This window comes from Notamacropus eugenii, chromosome 5, assembly GCF_028372415.1.
Source record: "Notamacropus eugenii isolate mMacEug1 chromosome 5, mMacEug1.pri_v2, whole genome shotgun sequence".
Lineage (NCBI taxonomy): Eukaryota > Metazoa > Chordata > Mammalia > Diprotodontia > Macropodidae > Notamacropus > Notamacropus eugenii.
In genome coordinates this window covers 32866239-32883232 of record NC_092876.1, presented here as the reverse complement: position 1 = coordinate 32883232, position 16994 = coordinate 32866239, and the positions used below count along the sequence as shown (strand labels likewise).

Sequence of the window (16994 nt, the reverse complement as noted above, 5' to 3'; positions counted from 1 at the left end):
CCTAGAAATAATAAATAGCAGACCTACTATGACAGTCCAATATGATAGGTCCAATAGCAAACCTAGAAAGGTTGGTACATGGAACTGGTTGGTTGTTGTCCTTCATTCTCGAAGAGAAACAAAATAATATCACCATGATAAAGTGAAGTTTCAATGTGTTCGACTCTGGCTGATCAGACCAATACGAGCTTGGAATGCTCTACCACAGATTGGGCACAGATAGTTCGTATGAACATTTGAGTGATTACTCCAAATTTGTCCATCCTACGTTTACGTTGTGCTGTTTCAATTCTACTTTGCTCATAGAGCACAGCACCTTTTCTGATGTGGGAACACCATGCTGAGTGGTCCTGTGCCAGTGTCTCTCATGTCCCACAATCAAATCCAAAGGTCTTGAGAGAGACCTTGAGAGTGTCCTTGTATCATTTCTTCTGACCACCATGTGATCAGAAGGCACTCCTGCCCCGTGCAAGTTCTCCATAAAATAGTCTTTTTGGCAAGTGTATATTCCTGAGAGCCAGTGTGGCTTCAGAGAAGTCCAAGAAACAGTTGATATGGTGTTTGCTGCCTGACAACTCCAGGAGAAATGTCAGGAGCAGAACAGAGTTCTGTACACGTAAATCTGAGGAAGGCCTTTGACACTGATAAATGGACCTACGAAATGAATAAAAATCTGATAAGTAGAAATATACCAGGGGCAGCTAGGTGGCACCATATTGGGCTTGGACTCAGGCAGATTTATCTTATCAAGTTCAAATCTGGCCTCAGACACTGACTGTGTGACCTTGGGCAATTCACTTAACCCTATTGGCCTCACTTTCCTCACTTGTAAAATGAGTTGGAGAAGGAAAGGGAAAACCATTCCTTTATCTCTGCCAAGAAACCTCTAATGGGGTAACAAAGAGTCAGACGTGGCTGATAAATGACTGAATAATAACCACACAAAAAAATATACTTGAATAAACACATGAGTGCATGAACATAGGTAATGATATACAAGGCACAAAGAACAAGAGAAAACAGTGGCCAAAGCATGATCACCTGACTATCCCTACTTTCACCTATAATAAGGAAAGTTAGTTTGGTCACTGGACAGAGAATCCTGACCAGGGGTGGGGAAACTTCACAGAACAAATCAGTCAAAGAGCCAAACTTGCAGACCTAGAGGACCAAGTGTGGCCTCCAGGCTGAAGTTTCCCCACCCCTGGTCCTGACCTCTCTGTGATCTATTTGTCCCTATATCTGTACTTGGTAAGGGTATGGGCTGACCAGAATCCTCATCAGAACTATAGGGCCACATAAATGTGACCCTACACAGGGCCCAGGTTGGCTAGTAGAGTTACTGTGTTTTGAGAGAATTGTCTGTCCCCAAGGAGTCTCTGTGGCTGAAGTATTAGGCAGATAAAGGGGTTGCTGATGGACTCGGTTATCTCCCCTCATCTGAATTGACTTTGGGGATAAAATACATAATGTCTTCTTTATTTGTCTGCATCAGACAGTCTATGGGACTGGCAGGAGAACTTTTTTCTTAGGGTTTATTGCTACTGAACCAACTGTCAACCAACTCGCCAACTGGCAACAAGTGACTTGGATGAATTGTCTCTCCAGGGGCCCCAGGGGTCTTCTATTTTTATGTATATATTTTCTTGTCTTCTTTCTGTGTATTCTGTGGTAGGCCTTTTTTTTCTTCTTCCATTTTATTCTTTTTTAGGGAAAGGCAATAGTTGATAAAACACTGGACCTAGAGTCAGGAAGACCTGAATTCAAATCCAACCTCAGACACAAACTGTGGGACCATGGACAAATCACATGACCTTGTTTGTCTCAGTTTGTTCATCTGTCAAATAAGAAGGAACTGGCAAACCACAGCCATATCTTTGCTGAGTAAACTCCAAACAAGGTCACGAAGAGTCAGACACAATTGAAATGATTGAACAACAGTAACAATTCTTATTTATCTATAGAGGGCACGAATCAACCGTCACTATATGCACATCCTGCATACGAGTCTATAGGTGTTCGAGGAGGACCAGCACCTCCAACGAGATGACCGGCTGAGCCTTTTCTCAGGGTTGCCCATACACCTTTGGTGTCCACCTGGCACTCACCTTTCACCTGTGGCTCCAAGAAGCTGCAGTATATGCAGCAATCACACCAAGGTAAAACCATCTTGGTTAACAGACTAGACCAAGTTGAGGGTAACACATGGGCCTCAAACCCATAGGTGAGTTAGAGGGTGTCGACCTCAAGTATGTGAAGATGTCCCCTGGTGGAATGGGGGAGGATGAGAACAATTTGTTCCAAGGGCCATAAAGGGGGTTGAAGCAGGTGCGGTGGAGGGCTTAGAGCTTGGTCAGACATGGAAGAGGTCAAGGTCATTCCCTGAATCCCCGGGGGCCATTGTCAGTTGTCTTGACTTTTGTCCTTCCTCTGAATTTTGATGACTCTGGAAGTCAGAGTGAGGTGGACAACTTTGTGCACCTTTGCTTCACTTGAATCCAACTCATGCACAAATCAAGATGATGCCATTGGTTCTTTTGGAAATGGACAGACAACATCCCACACATATAGTTTAGATTCCTAGCCACAGAAGAGGTATTATTGAGGAATGCTCTTTATCTTTCTGGTCCATCATATCTTATCCTTCTGATCTTATTCCATGTATGGTTGACCTAAATGTTAAATAGTACCATAGAATAACTACCTGTGATGCTGGCATATATTTGTTTTGCTCTGGACCTTCCATTTTATCCCCATAAGGAGCTCCAAGTGATAAAGTCAAAGGTCCTTATAGGGTGTTATTAATCTCTTAAGCAGAGGATGTTCATTGGAAATCCCCACCATAGAAGGAGGGGATAGGGTTGGATGCCAGAAACAGCCTGGGGTTTTACAGACTGAACTCCATCTCTTAGCCAGCAGGGATTCTGCAATCTGTTAGCAAGGCTATCTCATACACACCCAGGGAAAAAGAGACAAGGTCTTTGGGGTCCTCAAATAGAGCCTCAACTTGTGAGCAATTCAGATATTGCTGCGCCTTGCTGTATTATTAATATGCCCTCGAGTTGGCATAAGGCAATCAGTATTGGACCTGGGAACAAGGGTCTTAAATGTAACATGTTTTTGTTGTTCAGTCATATCCAGCTCTTTGGGACCTCATTTGGGTTTTTCTTGCAGAGATATTAGAATAATATTGTCATTTCCTTCTCCAGCTTATTTTACTTATGAGAAAACTGGAGCGAAAACTGTTAAGTGACTTGTCTAGAGTGACACAGCTCGTAAGCGTTTGGGGTCAGATTTGAGCTCAGAAAGAGGAGTCGACTTGAGGTCTTGTGCTCTATGCGCTGTGGCACCACCTAGAGGCCCAGTGTGACATATACATTATCTTGGATTACATTATATTATACGAAATCATATACAGGGTGACATATATATCTTTTTTGATCCTTCCCCCAAGACTTTTAACTAAAACCTTCCCTTTATACTTTATTGAAAAAAAATTGAAGCTATTTGCTGATAATTCTGTCTTCTCCCCTTCTCCTTGGCCCCTTCCCACTCCATTTCATAACTCCCTAGATTCATTTCTCATCTTTTCCTCACTTATTTATGCCAGTCTCTATTGAAGAGTTCACCTTTTTTTATTTTTTTTACTAAGGCCAGCCTCTCCACATACATCCTCGATCCCATTTCCTCTCCCAGCTTTTTGCTCCTTTGCTCTTGTAGCGTTCATCTCTTTTATCTAATCAACAAATCTCCAATCTATTTTTTCCCTATTGACTACAAACATGTCCAGTTCTTCCTCATCCTAAAAAAAAAAAAGCCAAAACAGAAAAACACACAACCTCGTTATCTAGATAACTATTGTTCCACATATCGCCTCCTTGGGAAAAGCATTCTATTAATTAATTGCCTGGAATCTGTACACTGATCTTGTCACTCAATTGAACTTGCTCTCTCTCTCTCCTTCAAAAATAAATTTATTTATTTACTTACGTTTCCAACATTCACTTTTATAAGATTTTGAATTTCAAATTTTTTTCTCCCTCCCTTTTCCCCTCTCAAAGATGGCATGCAATCTGACTTAGGCTATACATGTACAATCCTACATTAGTCACACTGTGAAAGAAGTATTAGAATCAAGAAAGAAAAACAAAAAAAGAGAAGAAACATGTTTTGATTTGCATTCAGATTTCATAGTACTTTCTCTAAATGTGGATAGCATTTTCCATCAGGAGTCTTTTGGGATAGTCTTAGGTCATTGTAATGCTGAGAAGAGCTAAGTAAATCACAGTTGGTCATTGCACGGTGCCGCTGTTACTGTGTACAATGTTGTTCTGGTTCCTCTCCCCTCAATCACCATCAGTTCATGTAAGTTTTTCCAGGTTTTTCTGAAGTCTGCCTGTTTATTTCTTATAGCACAGTAGTATTCCATTACATTCATATACCACAACTTGTTCAGCCATTCCCCAATTGATGGTTATCCCTTCATTTTCCAATTCTTTGTCACCACACAAAGAGCTACTATAAATATTTTTGAACATGCTAGGTCACAATTTTATTGCCCTTTGGGCATATGAACTCATTCTCTTCAAAGTCAAATCTCTTCCTTCCCAACTTTCATGGCCTCTTCTTAATTCTCAGTCTTCTCAATCTCTCTTACTACCTTTGACCCTCTCGCCTCCTCCTTTCCTGAACACTCTCTCCTCTGTGGATTCTCAGGACATGTCTCTCTCCTGATTCCCCTACCAGTTGTCTGCTCTCTGGTCATTCCTCCTCAGTTTCCTTTACTGATTTATCATCTATGTCCACCCTTAGTGTTTCCTAAGGCTCTTTCCTCAGTCTCTTCCCTTTTTTGTCTCTCCTCTCACTTTAGGTGATCTCATCAGCTCATATGGATTCAATAATTATTTTTACGCAGATGACTCCCAGATCTATCCAACCCTAGTTTGTTTCTTGCGCTCTAGCTTCTTATCACCAACTACCTATTGAGCATTTTAAAGTAGATATCCTATAGGCACCTCAAATTCCACATGCCCAAAAGAGAACTCAGCTTCCCTCTCCCCCAAATCCCTTCTTCCAAGTTTCCTTAGTTCTGTCCATGACACTACCACCATTCCAGGTTTAAAACCGTAGTGTCATCCTGGACCCCTCACTCCCACCCTACATTTGCCAAATCTCCTTTCCATCAGAGGCAGCGAGACGGTCCAGTGGATAGTGCTACACATGGAGTCAGGAAAGCCTAAGTACAAATCCTGTTTTTAATACCACCTCTTAGTCTGTTTCCTCATCTGTAAAATGGGGATATTTTATATATATACACACATAAAATATATAGGGGTAATAGCACCCACCTCCCAGGGTTGATAAAGTGGAATATTTATAAAGTGCTTTGAGACCTTAAAATGTATCCAAATGTTAGCAGTATTGTTCTTTCCCTATTCCTCTAGATATACCCCTTCTCATTGCTTTGCACCTGTAACACTAAAATAGTCTCCTCAGTTTCCCAGTCTTAAGCCTTTCCCTACCTCCAGTTCTTACTCCTTGTTCCTACCAGTGATTTTCCTAAAATGTTAATCTGACCACGTCTGCCCTACCCAACAAATTCTAGTGAACTCCTCTTATCTTCAAGGATCAAATAGAAACTCCTCTTTTGGGAAGGGGGGGGGAGTGCAATCAGAGTTAGATGACTTGCCTAGGGTTACATAGTTAGTATCTGAGGCTGAATTTGAGCTCAGGTTCTCCTGACTCTACTGGTGGTGCTCTATCTACTGCACCACCTAGATGACCTACAGACTCTGTCTCTCTGTCTCTCTCTCCCTTCCCCTCCCCTCTCCCTCTCCTCTTTTCCTCTTCTCTCCACTTTTACTCTCCTCTCTCCATTTCTTTCCTCTTTCTCCATCTCAATTTCTCCCTTGTCCATCTGTCTCTCTTCTTTCTCTCTCCATCTTTCTGTCCTCTCTTCCCTCTCTTCTTTCTCTGCATCTCTTTTCTTTTTCCCTCTCTCCTCTTTTCTCTCTTCTTTCTCCCTTCTCCATCTCTTTCCCTTTTCTCTCTCCATCCCCTTTGTCCATCTCTCTTCTTTCCCCCTTTTCATCTTTTTCTCTTTTTTCTCCCCTTCTGTCTCTTTCCACCTCTCTTCTCTTTCCCCCCTCCATCTTTCTCTTTTTCCTCTCTTCCTTCCACCCACCCTCTCCTCCCATGCCTGGAATGTACTCCTTCCTCTCTGCCTCTTGTAATCCCTGGTTTCCTTGAAGAGGCACCTCAAGTTCAACCTTCTTATGAAGCCTTTCCTGATCCGTTCAGGGGCAGCGCACTCCCTCTCTCCCATATTCTGTACTTTGGCTCATTGGCCAGTCCTTGTTCCATTTCTTTATTAAAAGCTCCTGGAGAACAGGAACTAAAGTCCCACATATCTTTGTTTCCCCAGATTATCACAGAGTACTTGCTTAATAAGATGTTAGTCAGTTGATCCAGAAAGGAGATAATGCAAGTATTATTATCATTTACACAAGAGGGAAGCTGAGGCTGAGAGGTTTAGAGAGGATCCTCAGAAGCAATCAATCTAATAACAAGCATTATTAAAGCCCTTCTATGTGTCAAGTGCACTGTGCAAAAACGCAACCAAGGAGCTTACACACTAGGTGAGGAGAATAAGCTGGGGCCAGTTGGGGCCCTGCGCTCTTGCGCACAGCTGATTTCAGCTCTCAACTTTGGAGAACACCTGGTGTTCTCCAATAGGGCCCATGGAGATCTTGCGAGGCAGGCCAATGATCACCCGGAGGTGGGCCAGCCCTGGAGGGGAGGTGTCTGATTTCTCAGTTAACCCACCCACCATTTCCCCTGGAGCTGGCAGAGGGAGGCTAGGGCCGCGAAGACTGAAGTCGGAAGAGCGGAGGCTGGAAGGAAGGCCAGAGATCAGAAAAGCCTTGGCGTCCGGGACACTTCCCTTGAGACAGAGAGACTCGCAGAGGCGCATGGAGGAGTCCGAGGCTTTATTCCTCCCGCGTGTGCCCCCAATCCCCGCCCCCTGCACATGGTTCTCCCGGGTCCGGTCAGGGCAGGTCGGGAACGCGGCCCCCAAATCGATAAGTGTACTTTCGGCCGCCGCTCTTGTGCACGATGTCCCGGCGGTAATAGTAACGCAGCCCGCGACTCAGTTTCTCGTAGTTCATCCCCGGCTTCTTTTTACGCTCCCCCCACAGACGGGCCACCTATGCAGAGGGAGGGCAGACAAGGCGTTCAGTAACTGGCCCGGGGGGTACCAGGAGCCCGGGGGGTGGGGGGTGAGAAGGAGGGGAGGGAAAGGGCAGATGTGGGGAGGGAAAGGGCAGATGCGGAGAGGGACCGCACATCTGGCAACGATACCTCCTTCGGGTCACACAGCTGGAACTCGCGGTTATTCCCAGTCCAACGGATGCAGCCTTCGCCCGCTCGGTCCCGGAGCAGTTCCAGCAAGAATTGCCACAGCTGAATGGGACCTGAGGAGAGGGTCGGCCGGTGAGAACCCCGCCTCCCAGCTCCTCCGTCCCATCTCTTTTCCTCAAAGCAGCCTCATCTCTCCCCACTCCCTAATAGGGATGCAGAGTGTAGGTGCCCCATTCATGCAATTACAACGTCCTCTCCGCAGTTTCTCCCTCACTCTTCGGGGACCCAGGCACCCCAGCCCCAGCTCTAGCCCCCTTGCTCAGGGACTACAGCGTCCTATTTACCTATTGCTGCCCCAACTCTCTTAACTCAAGCATTAGAGCGTTCTATTTCCCCAGAGGTGATCGCCCCACCCCCAGTCCTCCCACTTCAATGGGAACTTAGTCGTTCACTTACCACGGTGTCCAGTTCTGGGGCCTCGGGAGGTGATGGCACGGTCCGGGCGTGGTGTTGAGTTCGACGTGACTGGGCACCCGTTTGAGGGAGCTGTACGTTCTGAAGGCTGGTTTATCTCCCAGGAGGCGGAATATTCCATAGCAGCGACACTCCCGCCCTCCCAGCAAGGGCCGGTGGGACAATCCCAGTGGGTAGGACCGCTTGGGACAGAGGGGGTGGCCCACGAAGTGAAGCTGGCCTGGCTAGTGGTAAGATCCGCGATCCCCGCGCTTTCAGGATAGGTGAAGGGGGTAGGGCCATAGGGCTGGGAGACTGGGTTGAGCCACGCGGAGTCCGTCCAGTCGCCAGACCACTGGAGGTTCGAGGAGGAGGAGTCTAGGAGGGGAGAGACCTGTCGCGGTCAGGACGTACCAAAGGACCAGCCCCTTCTTCTCCCATCCCAGCTGCAAGCACCTAGGTGCTCTAGACTCCCTCATCCCTCACTTCGGGGATCCTGGCTTTCGAGTCTCCCCGGACACCCAGGAATTCGAATCCCCGATCCAGGTTCTGAATTCACTTGGAAGACTTTCGAGGTGGCTCTCGTCCCAGTTCGCGCCTTTCCCAGAAACCCTGGTTCCCTAATCTCCTTCTTCAACTATGGTCCTTAAAAGCGGATCTCCAGCACTAACCAGTCCCCCACGGAAATTCAGGCGACAGGAAATTAGAGCCACATTCGTTAGCTGGGAGCCCCGGAAGGTGTGAAATTGATGTTGAATCTGGGGAGGAAGGAGAAAATAACCATCGCTCGGTCGGGTCCGGGACCCAGAAGTAGGCTCCGCCCCCATCTTCTGAAAGCCGGGCCTCCAGCATATCCTCCCAGTTCCCCCCACGGTCTCCGACGTTGATCCTCCTCGTAATTCCATCTCCAGTCTCCGAGCCTTTGCAGACTATTAGACCCCACCTTCCCCCGTGCACTTCCCTTTCCCCCTTTGTCCATTAGGATCTTCTTTCTAGTTCTGACATCATATTTTCCAAGAGGTCTTTTTTGATCCCACCAGTGCTAATGCCTGTCTCTGAAAATTACCGTATATTGATTTTTTTTTATACTTAAACAATAAGTTCGTGTTTCTCTCTACAGGATAGGCAGGATCGTAGTAGACAGTTGATACGTACTTCATTGATTCCCGACCTCCCGAACCTGCTCTCTTAGGACCCACATGTCCCACTAACCTCCATCTCTTGACCCCAAACGGACCTAGGCTTTCGATCTGTCCTTACCTTTCCATCCAATCCCAGTGGTCCTAGGGTCCAAGCCTCTGGGATCTGATTGCGTAGAAGCCTTTGAATTGTAAAAATCTGGTTCGCCTGAGGCTGGAGAGAGGGAGGCAAGAAAGCAGGGTCAGGGCATCACCAGAGAGCTCGGGCGCACTAATGTAAGATTGATTATAGACTGATTCGGGGTCCCGTTTGCCTAGTAGTGCTCTTCTCTCCCCCTCCCCCATAACGTCGTACCCAGGCTTGGGTGCTCTGTGCCCGATCCCAGGGGCACTTCCTGCAGCGCCAGCTCATCCCAGCAAAACCAGCTTAAGTCCATGGTCATTCTTATGGTTCGCGGCAGCAGCAGGATGCTAGGAGAGGAGAGACACACGTGTTTCGGTACTCGAAGGACCCAGGCATTCAGGCGCAAACCAGACTTGGACAGCTGGGGTTCAGAGACAGAGTGGTCCAGAGTCCGAGGCTGTCACCCTGTCCCACCTCATCTGTGAGACCTCAGTGGTTTTTATATTTGTTCTTCACCCTCCCCAGGAATCTGACTCCTCAACGCCCAGGAGGGTGGAAGAACCCTCAGTAGCATCCTCGACGACCCAATGAGTCCTGGAAATTCTTTGCTTTCTCCAGGGCTCAGGAAATCTGGGACCCCCAAACCTAGTCACTCTTCCAATCCGTCAGAGGCTCCCCGAAGCTCCCTCACCGACCCAGGCAACAGACACTCCAGACCCCGCTCCCTCCAGAAATCCCAAGCCCCAGCGCTGCACTCACCTCTCTGGTGTTCCCTGTCCTCACCCCGGGGACCTCAGCCCCATTTCATACTCAGGATCCCCCCTCCGGAGTCTGGGGAGGGGGAATATTTTCCGACACGTCAGAGACTCTAGGAATGGGGAAGGGGTCAGGTTGCAATTGTAGGAGGGGGCGGGGTTGGGCCGGACACTGATCCCTAGCAATGGACTGTTCATTTCGAAAGCTAACCCTTTCTTGAGGCGCCCCTGGAGGCCCCCCTTTTTGTCGCTTTCCCCAATGTAATCAACTCCAATTTGGGGCCTAGTTTCGATAGCACCAGGAGCAGTGTGTGGGTGTGGGGCTGAGGTCCGATCCCCCCAGCACCAGCCCCTCACTTTCAGGGCCCTGCAGTCGGAATCAGATGGGTTTCCTGGAGGTGGGGGGATCAAACGAGCTAGCGACCCCCAGCCCCTGGCCACCCCCAGCCCCGCCCTCAGGGGCTTGGGCGCCTGGGTCTGTCGCAGTCGCTGGGCGAATCCCGCAGCACGAGGGATTTGCGGTGGGTATGTCTGGAAGGTTTGGGGGACCGGAGGCAGGTTGTAACGGGGACCACCGTGGGTTTTGTGAGTGACTTGAGTAGGCTTGAGCTTGGGAAATGGGGCTCGGCGGCAGGTCGGTTAGACATGGGACCTGGGGAGGGGTCTCTGGAAAGGGTTAAAGGTCTCTGAGCTGGGAAGGGGCTGCGGACCGACGGTCTGGCGGGCGACTGCGGGGGCGGCTCGAACTCTTATCTCCGGAAGTGGAGGATTTCCGGCTGGGCCCCCCAGGGGCTGACGTCACAATCAGCGAGTATGACGCTTGAGGAGGAGGTTTTGTTGTCTGCGTCGGTCCTTCTTGCTCAGACACCCAAGCCTTGTATCCCTGGCTTTAAGGAGGTATGGGCTTGCCTCTCCTGTCTCCGGGAAGCCCTTTAGCATCCCATTTCCCAACCCCCCAGCCAAGGTGAGAGAGACTTGCCTTGTGACCCTGACCCTATTGTCTTCCAGTTTTGGGGTTAGTCTCAACTCCTCCGTCAGCCAACCAGCGTCCAGTAGGAGACACAGGGATCTGGTAGACTCCACAACCGCAGGGTCCAGTGACTACATCCCTCCGTTTGTGCAGCACCACCCTGACTACATTCCTCCCTGTTTGTGCAGCACCACCTCAGCGGGTTCCTGTCTCTTTCTCTCTCCCCTCTCTGCATCTGGGATTCAGTTTCCTCATCTGTAAAAGGGAGACTGCAACATTTGCAGTACTTTAGCTCCACAGAGCTGCCCTGAGCATGTCTCCCGGCCTCTTTATGTTTCTAGCACTGTTTCCTCATATGTAAGAGGAGCAGCCATGTCCTAGGACCTTAGCCTTGTATCAAAACGGTGGGTAGGGCTTTGTAAACCTTAGGTGCCAAAGAGCAGGCGGCTCCCATTGTTCCTGGACAGAGATTCTATCTGTTTCTCCATCTGACTCTTCCTGTTTCTGTCCCCCATCACTCAATGTGTGTTTGCATTAATCTTTGAGTTGGTCTGGTCCCCTTCCCCCCACCCAAGACCCAGGAGAACTGAGGCTAGGGGTTGGGCCAAAGAGGGGAGCGGGGCCCCCCCAGGTCGTTTCCTGTTGGAGGATGGGCCCCATGCTGACCCTGAGACCCCCCCCCTACAGCATAATGGAAAATTTGACATCAGAGAACCCGAGGGAGGGGAAAGTGGACTAGGGCCATTTATTTGGGCTTTTCCTGGGGCTGACCCCTCCTCCTCAGCAGCTGCCATTCTTCTTTCTTCTACAATGGGGGTGGATCTCTAGAGAAGGGGTCCTGGGGTCTCATCTTTCCAAACTTCACCCCCTGCCCCCCACTTCATTAGTGGTGGTGTCTAGATGACAAAATGCTCCAGTGTTTGATGGAAAGAATTCAAATTTATTCTGATTGGGGTCAGGGGCAAGGTCATCATAGGGGATAAGGGGGAACCTTGGGGGTCTGGGCTATCTAAGCCCTAGCTTCTTCTTCTCCTTCTGCTTCTTTCGAACAACATCCAGGTTCCGGTCCTTCCACATGCTCTTTCGTAGCTTGATGGGGCGTGAGCCCACATACTTCCCTGGGGAGAAGAGAGCCAGGTCAGTCAGCGGACCCGAGGTTGGGGTTGCGGTTGGAGGACTCAGAATCAGGCTTACCGTTCATCTCCCTCATGGCCCTCACATAGTCACTGGGGTCCTTGAAACTGACAAAGCCATAGCCCTTGGTCTTGCCGGTGCGCTTATCTCGGATAACTTTGGCCTTGAGGAAGGAGGGGAATCGGCTGAAGGCTCTGGCCAAAATATCATCATTCACCTCATTGCCAAGATCCCCACAGAAGATCCGGAAGTCATCTAGGCCAAGGAGAGGGAGAAGATGGTCTCTTTAACCGCCTCAGCCCCATGCTCCCCATGAAGCCACTTGGCATTCCAGGGCCCTTGCAGCCTTGAAGCTCTTACCTGCATCCCATTCCAGGAGGCTAGGGTCTTCCCAACTACTCCCAGCGGCTGTTCGGATGCAACGTTTTAGCTTCTCTGGTTTCCCTTTCTTTTTGTCCTCACCCAAAGGCTCTGGGACCTAGGATGAGGGGGCAGGGATGAGGACTAAAGAGCCTCTGGGGGTGTGCCCGGAGTAGACTAAGGTTCTCAGCGCTCTGTCCCTCCCCAGCAAACTTTCTCCAACTCAGAAAGTATTTACTAAATGCTTACTATTGGGAAAGGCTCCCTTGATACTTTTCAAATCACCCTTGCCCTCCCTATCCCCACTCCCATGCTGCTCTCAAGGCAGTGCCTGGTCCACACTGACCTCGAGGGCCATGAGTCCTGGGGGTGGCTGGGGCTCAGGCCTGGGCCTGGGCCTGGGCCTTAGGGACAGGAGCTCAGGGATTCGAAGTGGTGGAAGCAGTCCCCGAACGACTTCCAGGGGTAGAGGCAGGGGCTCAGGCTCAGGCAACGGCATGGCCAAGGGCAGGGGGAGGCTGGGCCCAATGACTGCTGCAGCTCCTGGGCCCCCCACAGCTGCCCCTGCTTCTTCAAGCCCTGCAGCCGCAGCAGCTGCCACAGCCACAGCAGCAGCGTCTTCTTTCTCTTTCAGACCCAGGCCCAGGCCTAGGCCTAGTTCCCGAGGGGCCGGAGGCTCCTCCTGACAAAAACACAAGGAGATGAAGGTTATCAAGAGAAATAGAAGGGAACAAAGGGCCTCAGAGCCAGGGATGGGGAGGGCATGGGGAGCTGGCCCCCACCCAGGGTCAGCAGGCACTCCCAGCTCAGACTGTGGAGTACCTGAGTGGGTTCAGAGCTTGAGAGAAAAGAGACAAGAAAAAAGAAACAGATATAGAGAAAGAACAAGAAAGGAAAACATAGAGAGATGCAGAGAAACCAAAGACATCTAGGGGAGATCCAGATGATACTGTTAAAGTTGGGGGCTGGGTTCTAGGGTTTACAATAGGGATGTTTGTATCCCCAGGCATTCCCTTCTCACATGCCCTGCACACTCACTGGGGGAGGCCTCAGGGTCGCCATTGTGCCAAGTGGGGGTCCTGGTGCCCGGGCCATTGGTGGCAACATCATGGGAGGTCCAGGGGGACCAGGTAAGGGAGGCCCAACCAGGGCCTGATGTGGGGGCCGAAGAGCCATGGGGCGTGGGCCACCTGCTAAAGAGAAAGAGAAAGTGTGTGGTGAAGGGGGTCCCTGGATCTTTGAGGTGCCGGGGACGCCAAAGAGGGGATGGGGCCGGGCCAGGAACATTCCCTAGGCCCTTCTCTCACCCGCTCTCTGCAGCACATGGGGGACGAAGGCTGGGCGCAGGATGGGGGGACGCTGCGGGGGCACTGCTGAGAGACACAGACAGAGATGGAGACAGGGTGTGAAGGACCATGTTTCAGGGTCTTTGAATGAAGGCCTCAGGGGTTCAGGGGTTGAGAGGGTCCTAGGGTCACTGCTGGCACCTCTGAATCAGTCTTTTGAATCTCAGGGAGTCCTGAGATCGTTGGGAGATCTGTATGTGGGAGGAGCGGTTGGGTATCTAGGGGTTAGATGGTTTTAAAGGGCCTGACGGTATCTTTTGGGGTCCCTTGGGGTTAGGTCTCTGGAAAGGTACCATGGTTGGGAGAAATATCTCTGAAGAGGCATTGTGGAATTGTTGGGGAGTTCTAAGGGCTCAGGAAAAAATTCTGGGGGAGTCTCAGGATTTTGTGACTGTCCTGGAGGGATTTCCTGGGTAGGCTAAATATTTACTGGAGGTGGAGGTATGGGCACTAAGCGTGTGTGTATTAGGGGCAGAGAATGTTGAATTCTAGGCTTTGGGTCCTGGGCACTGACCCGCCCGGCGAAGGAACATGGCATCCCGGGCTTCAGGGCTGTCGAGACGACCTCTATCTCCTCCAGGACCAAAGCCAACTGTAGAGGAGAAGAAACTGCATTGGTGGGGGGACCTTCTGGACTATTCCTTCTTGACCCACCCTCCCTCTTACGTCCTTCCCAACTCACCAGGACCCACAAAGGGGCCAGGGGGACCTACAATGGGAGCAATTACTGTGGCTGCTGCCGCTGCTCGGGCCTCCAGGCTCTGCTGGACCTGACCAGGAGGGAGAACAAGAGAAAGTGGTCAGTGAGGGAGCTCAAATTCCCTTTTTCTTGGGAGTCTAGACTAATAGACAAGTGGAACAAAGAATAAAAGCTGGTTTGGAATTGAGGAACTAGTTGAATGGTAAGAGTCTACACATCCACCAGAAGGTACACTAGACCGCCCTACCTGCTGGTAGGTGTTGGTGGCAATGATTGGGCGGATCACAGGTGCAGGCTCCACAGCTGGTACAACTGGGGTTGGAATTCCAGATATTGGAGCCCCCAAGACTTCCTGCTCAAACCTGAGACAGAAAGAAGAAATGACTTAGACACACAGAAGAATCACTGGGTTTGGTGCCAAAAAGGATCTCAGAAGCCACCTGGTCCAACCCTCTCTCTTTGCAGGCTCGGAAGGAGACTTGGGAATGTTGAAGGACAGAGGGAGAAGTATAAGAAAGAAAAACATGGGAGTCAGACGAAGATTAAGAGACACCACGAAAGATGGAAGTAATCGGACAAAGAAAAAGTTTAGAAAAAACAGCAAGAGTGAGGCAAAAACTAAGACCAGGACGTGGACAGGGAAAGTAAAAAGAAGATAAAAAATCAGGACTACGCAGAGCCCGAGCCACCTCCGGAGGGACACGGAGACAAACACACCAACAAGAGAGAACGAGACGGAAAGATACATCCAGAGAGAAGACACGGAGCAGGGGCAGAGACGTCCAGCCTTAGGGCCGAAGGGAGTCGTCTAGAGCAGGTGAGGTCTCAGAGACGGGACCCACAGGGATGGGAGATGAAGGGAGGCGGGGACACAGGCGGCCTCACCCCCGAGGAGGGGCCAGAGGCAGCGGGCGGTGCGGGATCGCTCTTCCCAGGCCCAGCCAGAGGACCGGAGACAACGGGTAGGCCCCGCCCCCTTTCCCTGCCCCACCCCCACGAGGTCGGCCCTCCCCGCTCCCGGGCTCCCCGGCACGGAGGCAGAGGGACTGCCGGCCCGGCCTCGGGCGCGGCGGGGGGAGGGAGGGGCTCACAGCGCCATCTCCGCCTCCATCTCTTTCAGTCGCTCCTCGCCGCTCTTCCCGGGCACGCAGGGCCCTGGGCCCGAGGGCAACGCTACCCCCGCACCCGGGAGTCCCGGGGGCGGCCCTGTCCCAGCCATCGTCGTCGCCACAGCCGCTTCCGCCGTCTGTCTCTCTTTGCCGACGCACGCCGATGACGCAGAACGCATGCGCTCAAGTGGCACCAATCAGCTTCGCTTTATGCGAGTCCGGCAGGCGCGCAAGCGCAGTTGCTTCCTTGCCTCCTGAGCCAATGAGAGCGCAAGGAACCAGAGACCACGCCCCCAGCCTGCAACTTTGTTTCCATCGGCCAGTAGTGTCGGGGGAGATTTGTTTTCCTGCTGGGAGGGCGGGGGCGTTCCTGGTCTAGAGCTGGGGACTCGGGTTTAATCCCTAGCCCGCCTATAACTGGCCCGAGTGTTGCCTGGACTCCGTCAAATTCTCGCCGCTCTGGCTTTTCTACTTGGAAAGTGCAGGGGCTGCAGTGGGGAGCCCTGGGGTAGTAGAGCCTTGAAAGGCCGGTTTTCAGGAGGCGCTGGCAGGCTGGTGAGCCCGGAAAGAAAGCCTTCGTGAGTCCCCCGGAGCGAGAGGGTGCAGGCTCGGGGGGCACGGCAAGGAGCCAGTTTTAATAGGTGAACAAGGAAAGAGTGGGGGATGCATAGCTCAGTGATACGGGTTGTGAAGCCTTTTAAGATTGGGGAGATCCGAAGTGTAAGCAGATGGGAAGGGCCCGAGCACGGGGTGTAGCGCTTACGAGCTGTAAGCACGCGCCGTCCACGTCACTAAACCTCGAGCCTCAGTTACCTCATCTGTAAAATAAAGACAATACACCTCCCTCCCAGGACACGTCTGCCCAATGTGCGTTACAGAAATACTATTAGCTATCAAAACCGAAGAGGGAAGCACGAGTGGGAAAAGATGGGATGATCACCTTTGCCAGGGTATGGGAGGAAAACTCTTTCCGGGGAGCATATCCAGCTAGAAGCCGAGATGAGCCTTTTCTAGGGAGAAGTAGGAAATGCCAGGTCTAGCTGAGGCCAGAGAAGGCTCGGAGGACTCTCCTGATCCCTGGAGGTAGGCAGACTGAGACAAATGGCCTTGGGGAACAGTCCCTCCCCACTCCCAGGAGCACCCGGTTTCGTGCAGACTCCTCCAGTGGAGTGCTGCAGCTGGGCTTTACTAGAGCCTCAGAGGCAACACTGAAGGTTTGTGGGCTGGTAACTGAAGCGCCCGGATTCCTGAGGGGGGTAGAGGGAGTGGAGGCCTTTACTGCAGAGGGGGGCTTTGGGAAGGAGGCCAACAGCTTCTGCTACCACCTCTCAACCCGACCCAGAAGAGAGCCTTGGGGATCATCTGGTCCAGTCCAAGTCCTTGCCTTGCTGAGACCCCAGAAACGGGAAGTGATTTGAGTAAGGTCACATTCAACTCCTATTAACACGAACTGAGGAATAATAAAATGGATCCCAAATTTCACACTCGGAAGGAACCTCACAGACCCCCTCTTTCCTGCCTTCAAAAGGCAAAGAAACAGAG

General features: G+C 51.0%; 2 protein-coding genes and 1 long non-coding RNA gene across 8 annotated transcripts; 1 reads left to right on the top strand and 2 right to left on the bottom strand.

Annotated features, from left to right (window-relative positions):
* Positions 1-6972: 6972 nt before the first annotated feature.
* On the bottom strand, positions 6973-10601 carry ETV2 (ETS variant transcription factor 2). The gene is made up of 7 exons (XM_072616335.1): positions 9838-10601; positions 9310-9425; positions 9076-9168; positions 8487-8573; positions 7819-8193; positions 7363-7475; positions 6973-7208 (listed from the first exon to the last, which is right to left on the bottom strand). The coding sequence occupies exons 2-7, from the start codon at positions 9395-9397 to the stop codon at positions 7050-7052; spliced, it is 915 nt and encodes a 304-aa protein (XP_072472436.1). The 5' UTR covers positions 9398-9425; positions 9838-10601; the 3' UTR covers positions 6973-7049.
* A 63-nt stretch (positions 10602-10664) lies between these two features.
* On the top strand, positions 10665-15215 carry LOC140508458 (uncharacterized). Its single transcript, XR_011968441.1, has 3 exons — positions 10665-10730; positions 10842-14442; positions 14809-15215. It is a non-coding gene; the product is annotated as an uncharacterized lncRNA (long non-coding RNA).
* On the bottom strand, positions 11723-15661 carry RBM42 (RNA binding motif protein 42). 6 transcript variants are annotated; one of them, XM_072616311.1, is made up of 10 exons: positions 15435-15657; positions 14591-14705; positions 14326-14413; positions 14158-14235; positions 13605-13667; positions 13336-13490; positions 12644-12979; positions 12298-12415; positions 11998-12192; positions 11723-11921 (listed from the first exon to the last, which is right to left on the bottom strand). In XM_072616311.1, the coding sequence occupies exons 1-10, from the start codon at positions 15629-15631 to the stop codon at positions 11809-11811; spliced, it is 1458 nt and encodes a 485-aa protein (XP_072472412.1). In that variant the 5' UTR covers positions 15632-15657; the 3' UTR covers positions 11723-11808. The 6 variants fall into 6 exon arrangements, with proteins under 6 accessions (XP_072472412.1, XP_072472409.1, XP_072472410.1 ...); XM_072616308.1 differs by having other exon boundaries at positions 13605-13670; positions 15435-15646; XM_072616309.1 differs by having other exon boundaries at positions 13336-13487; positions 13605-13670; positions 15435-15646.
* Positions 15662-16994: the final 1333 nt, after the last annotated feature.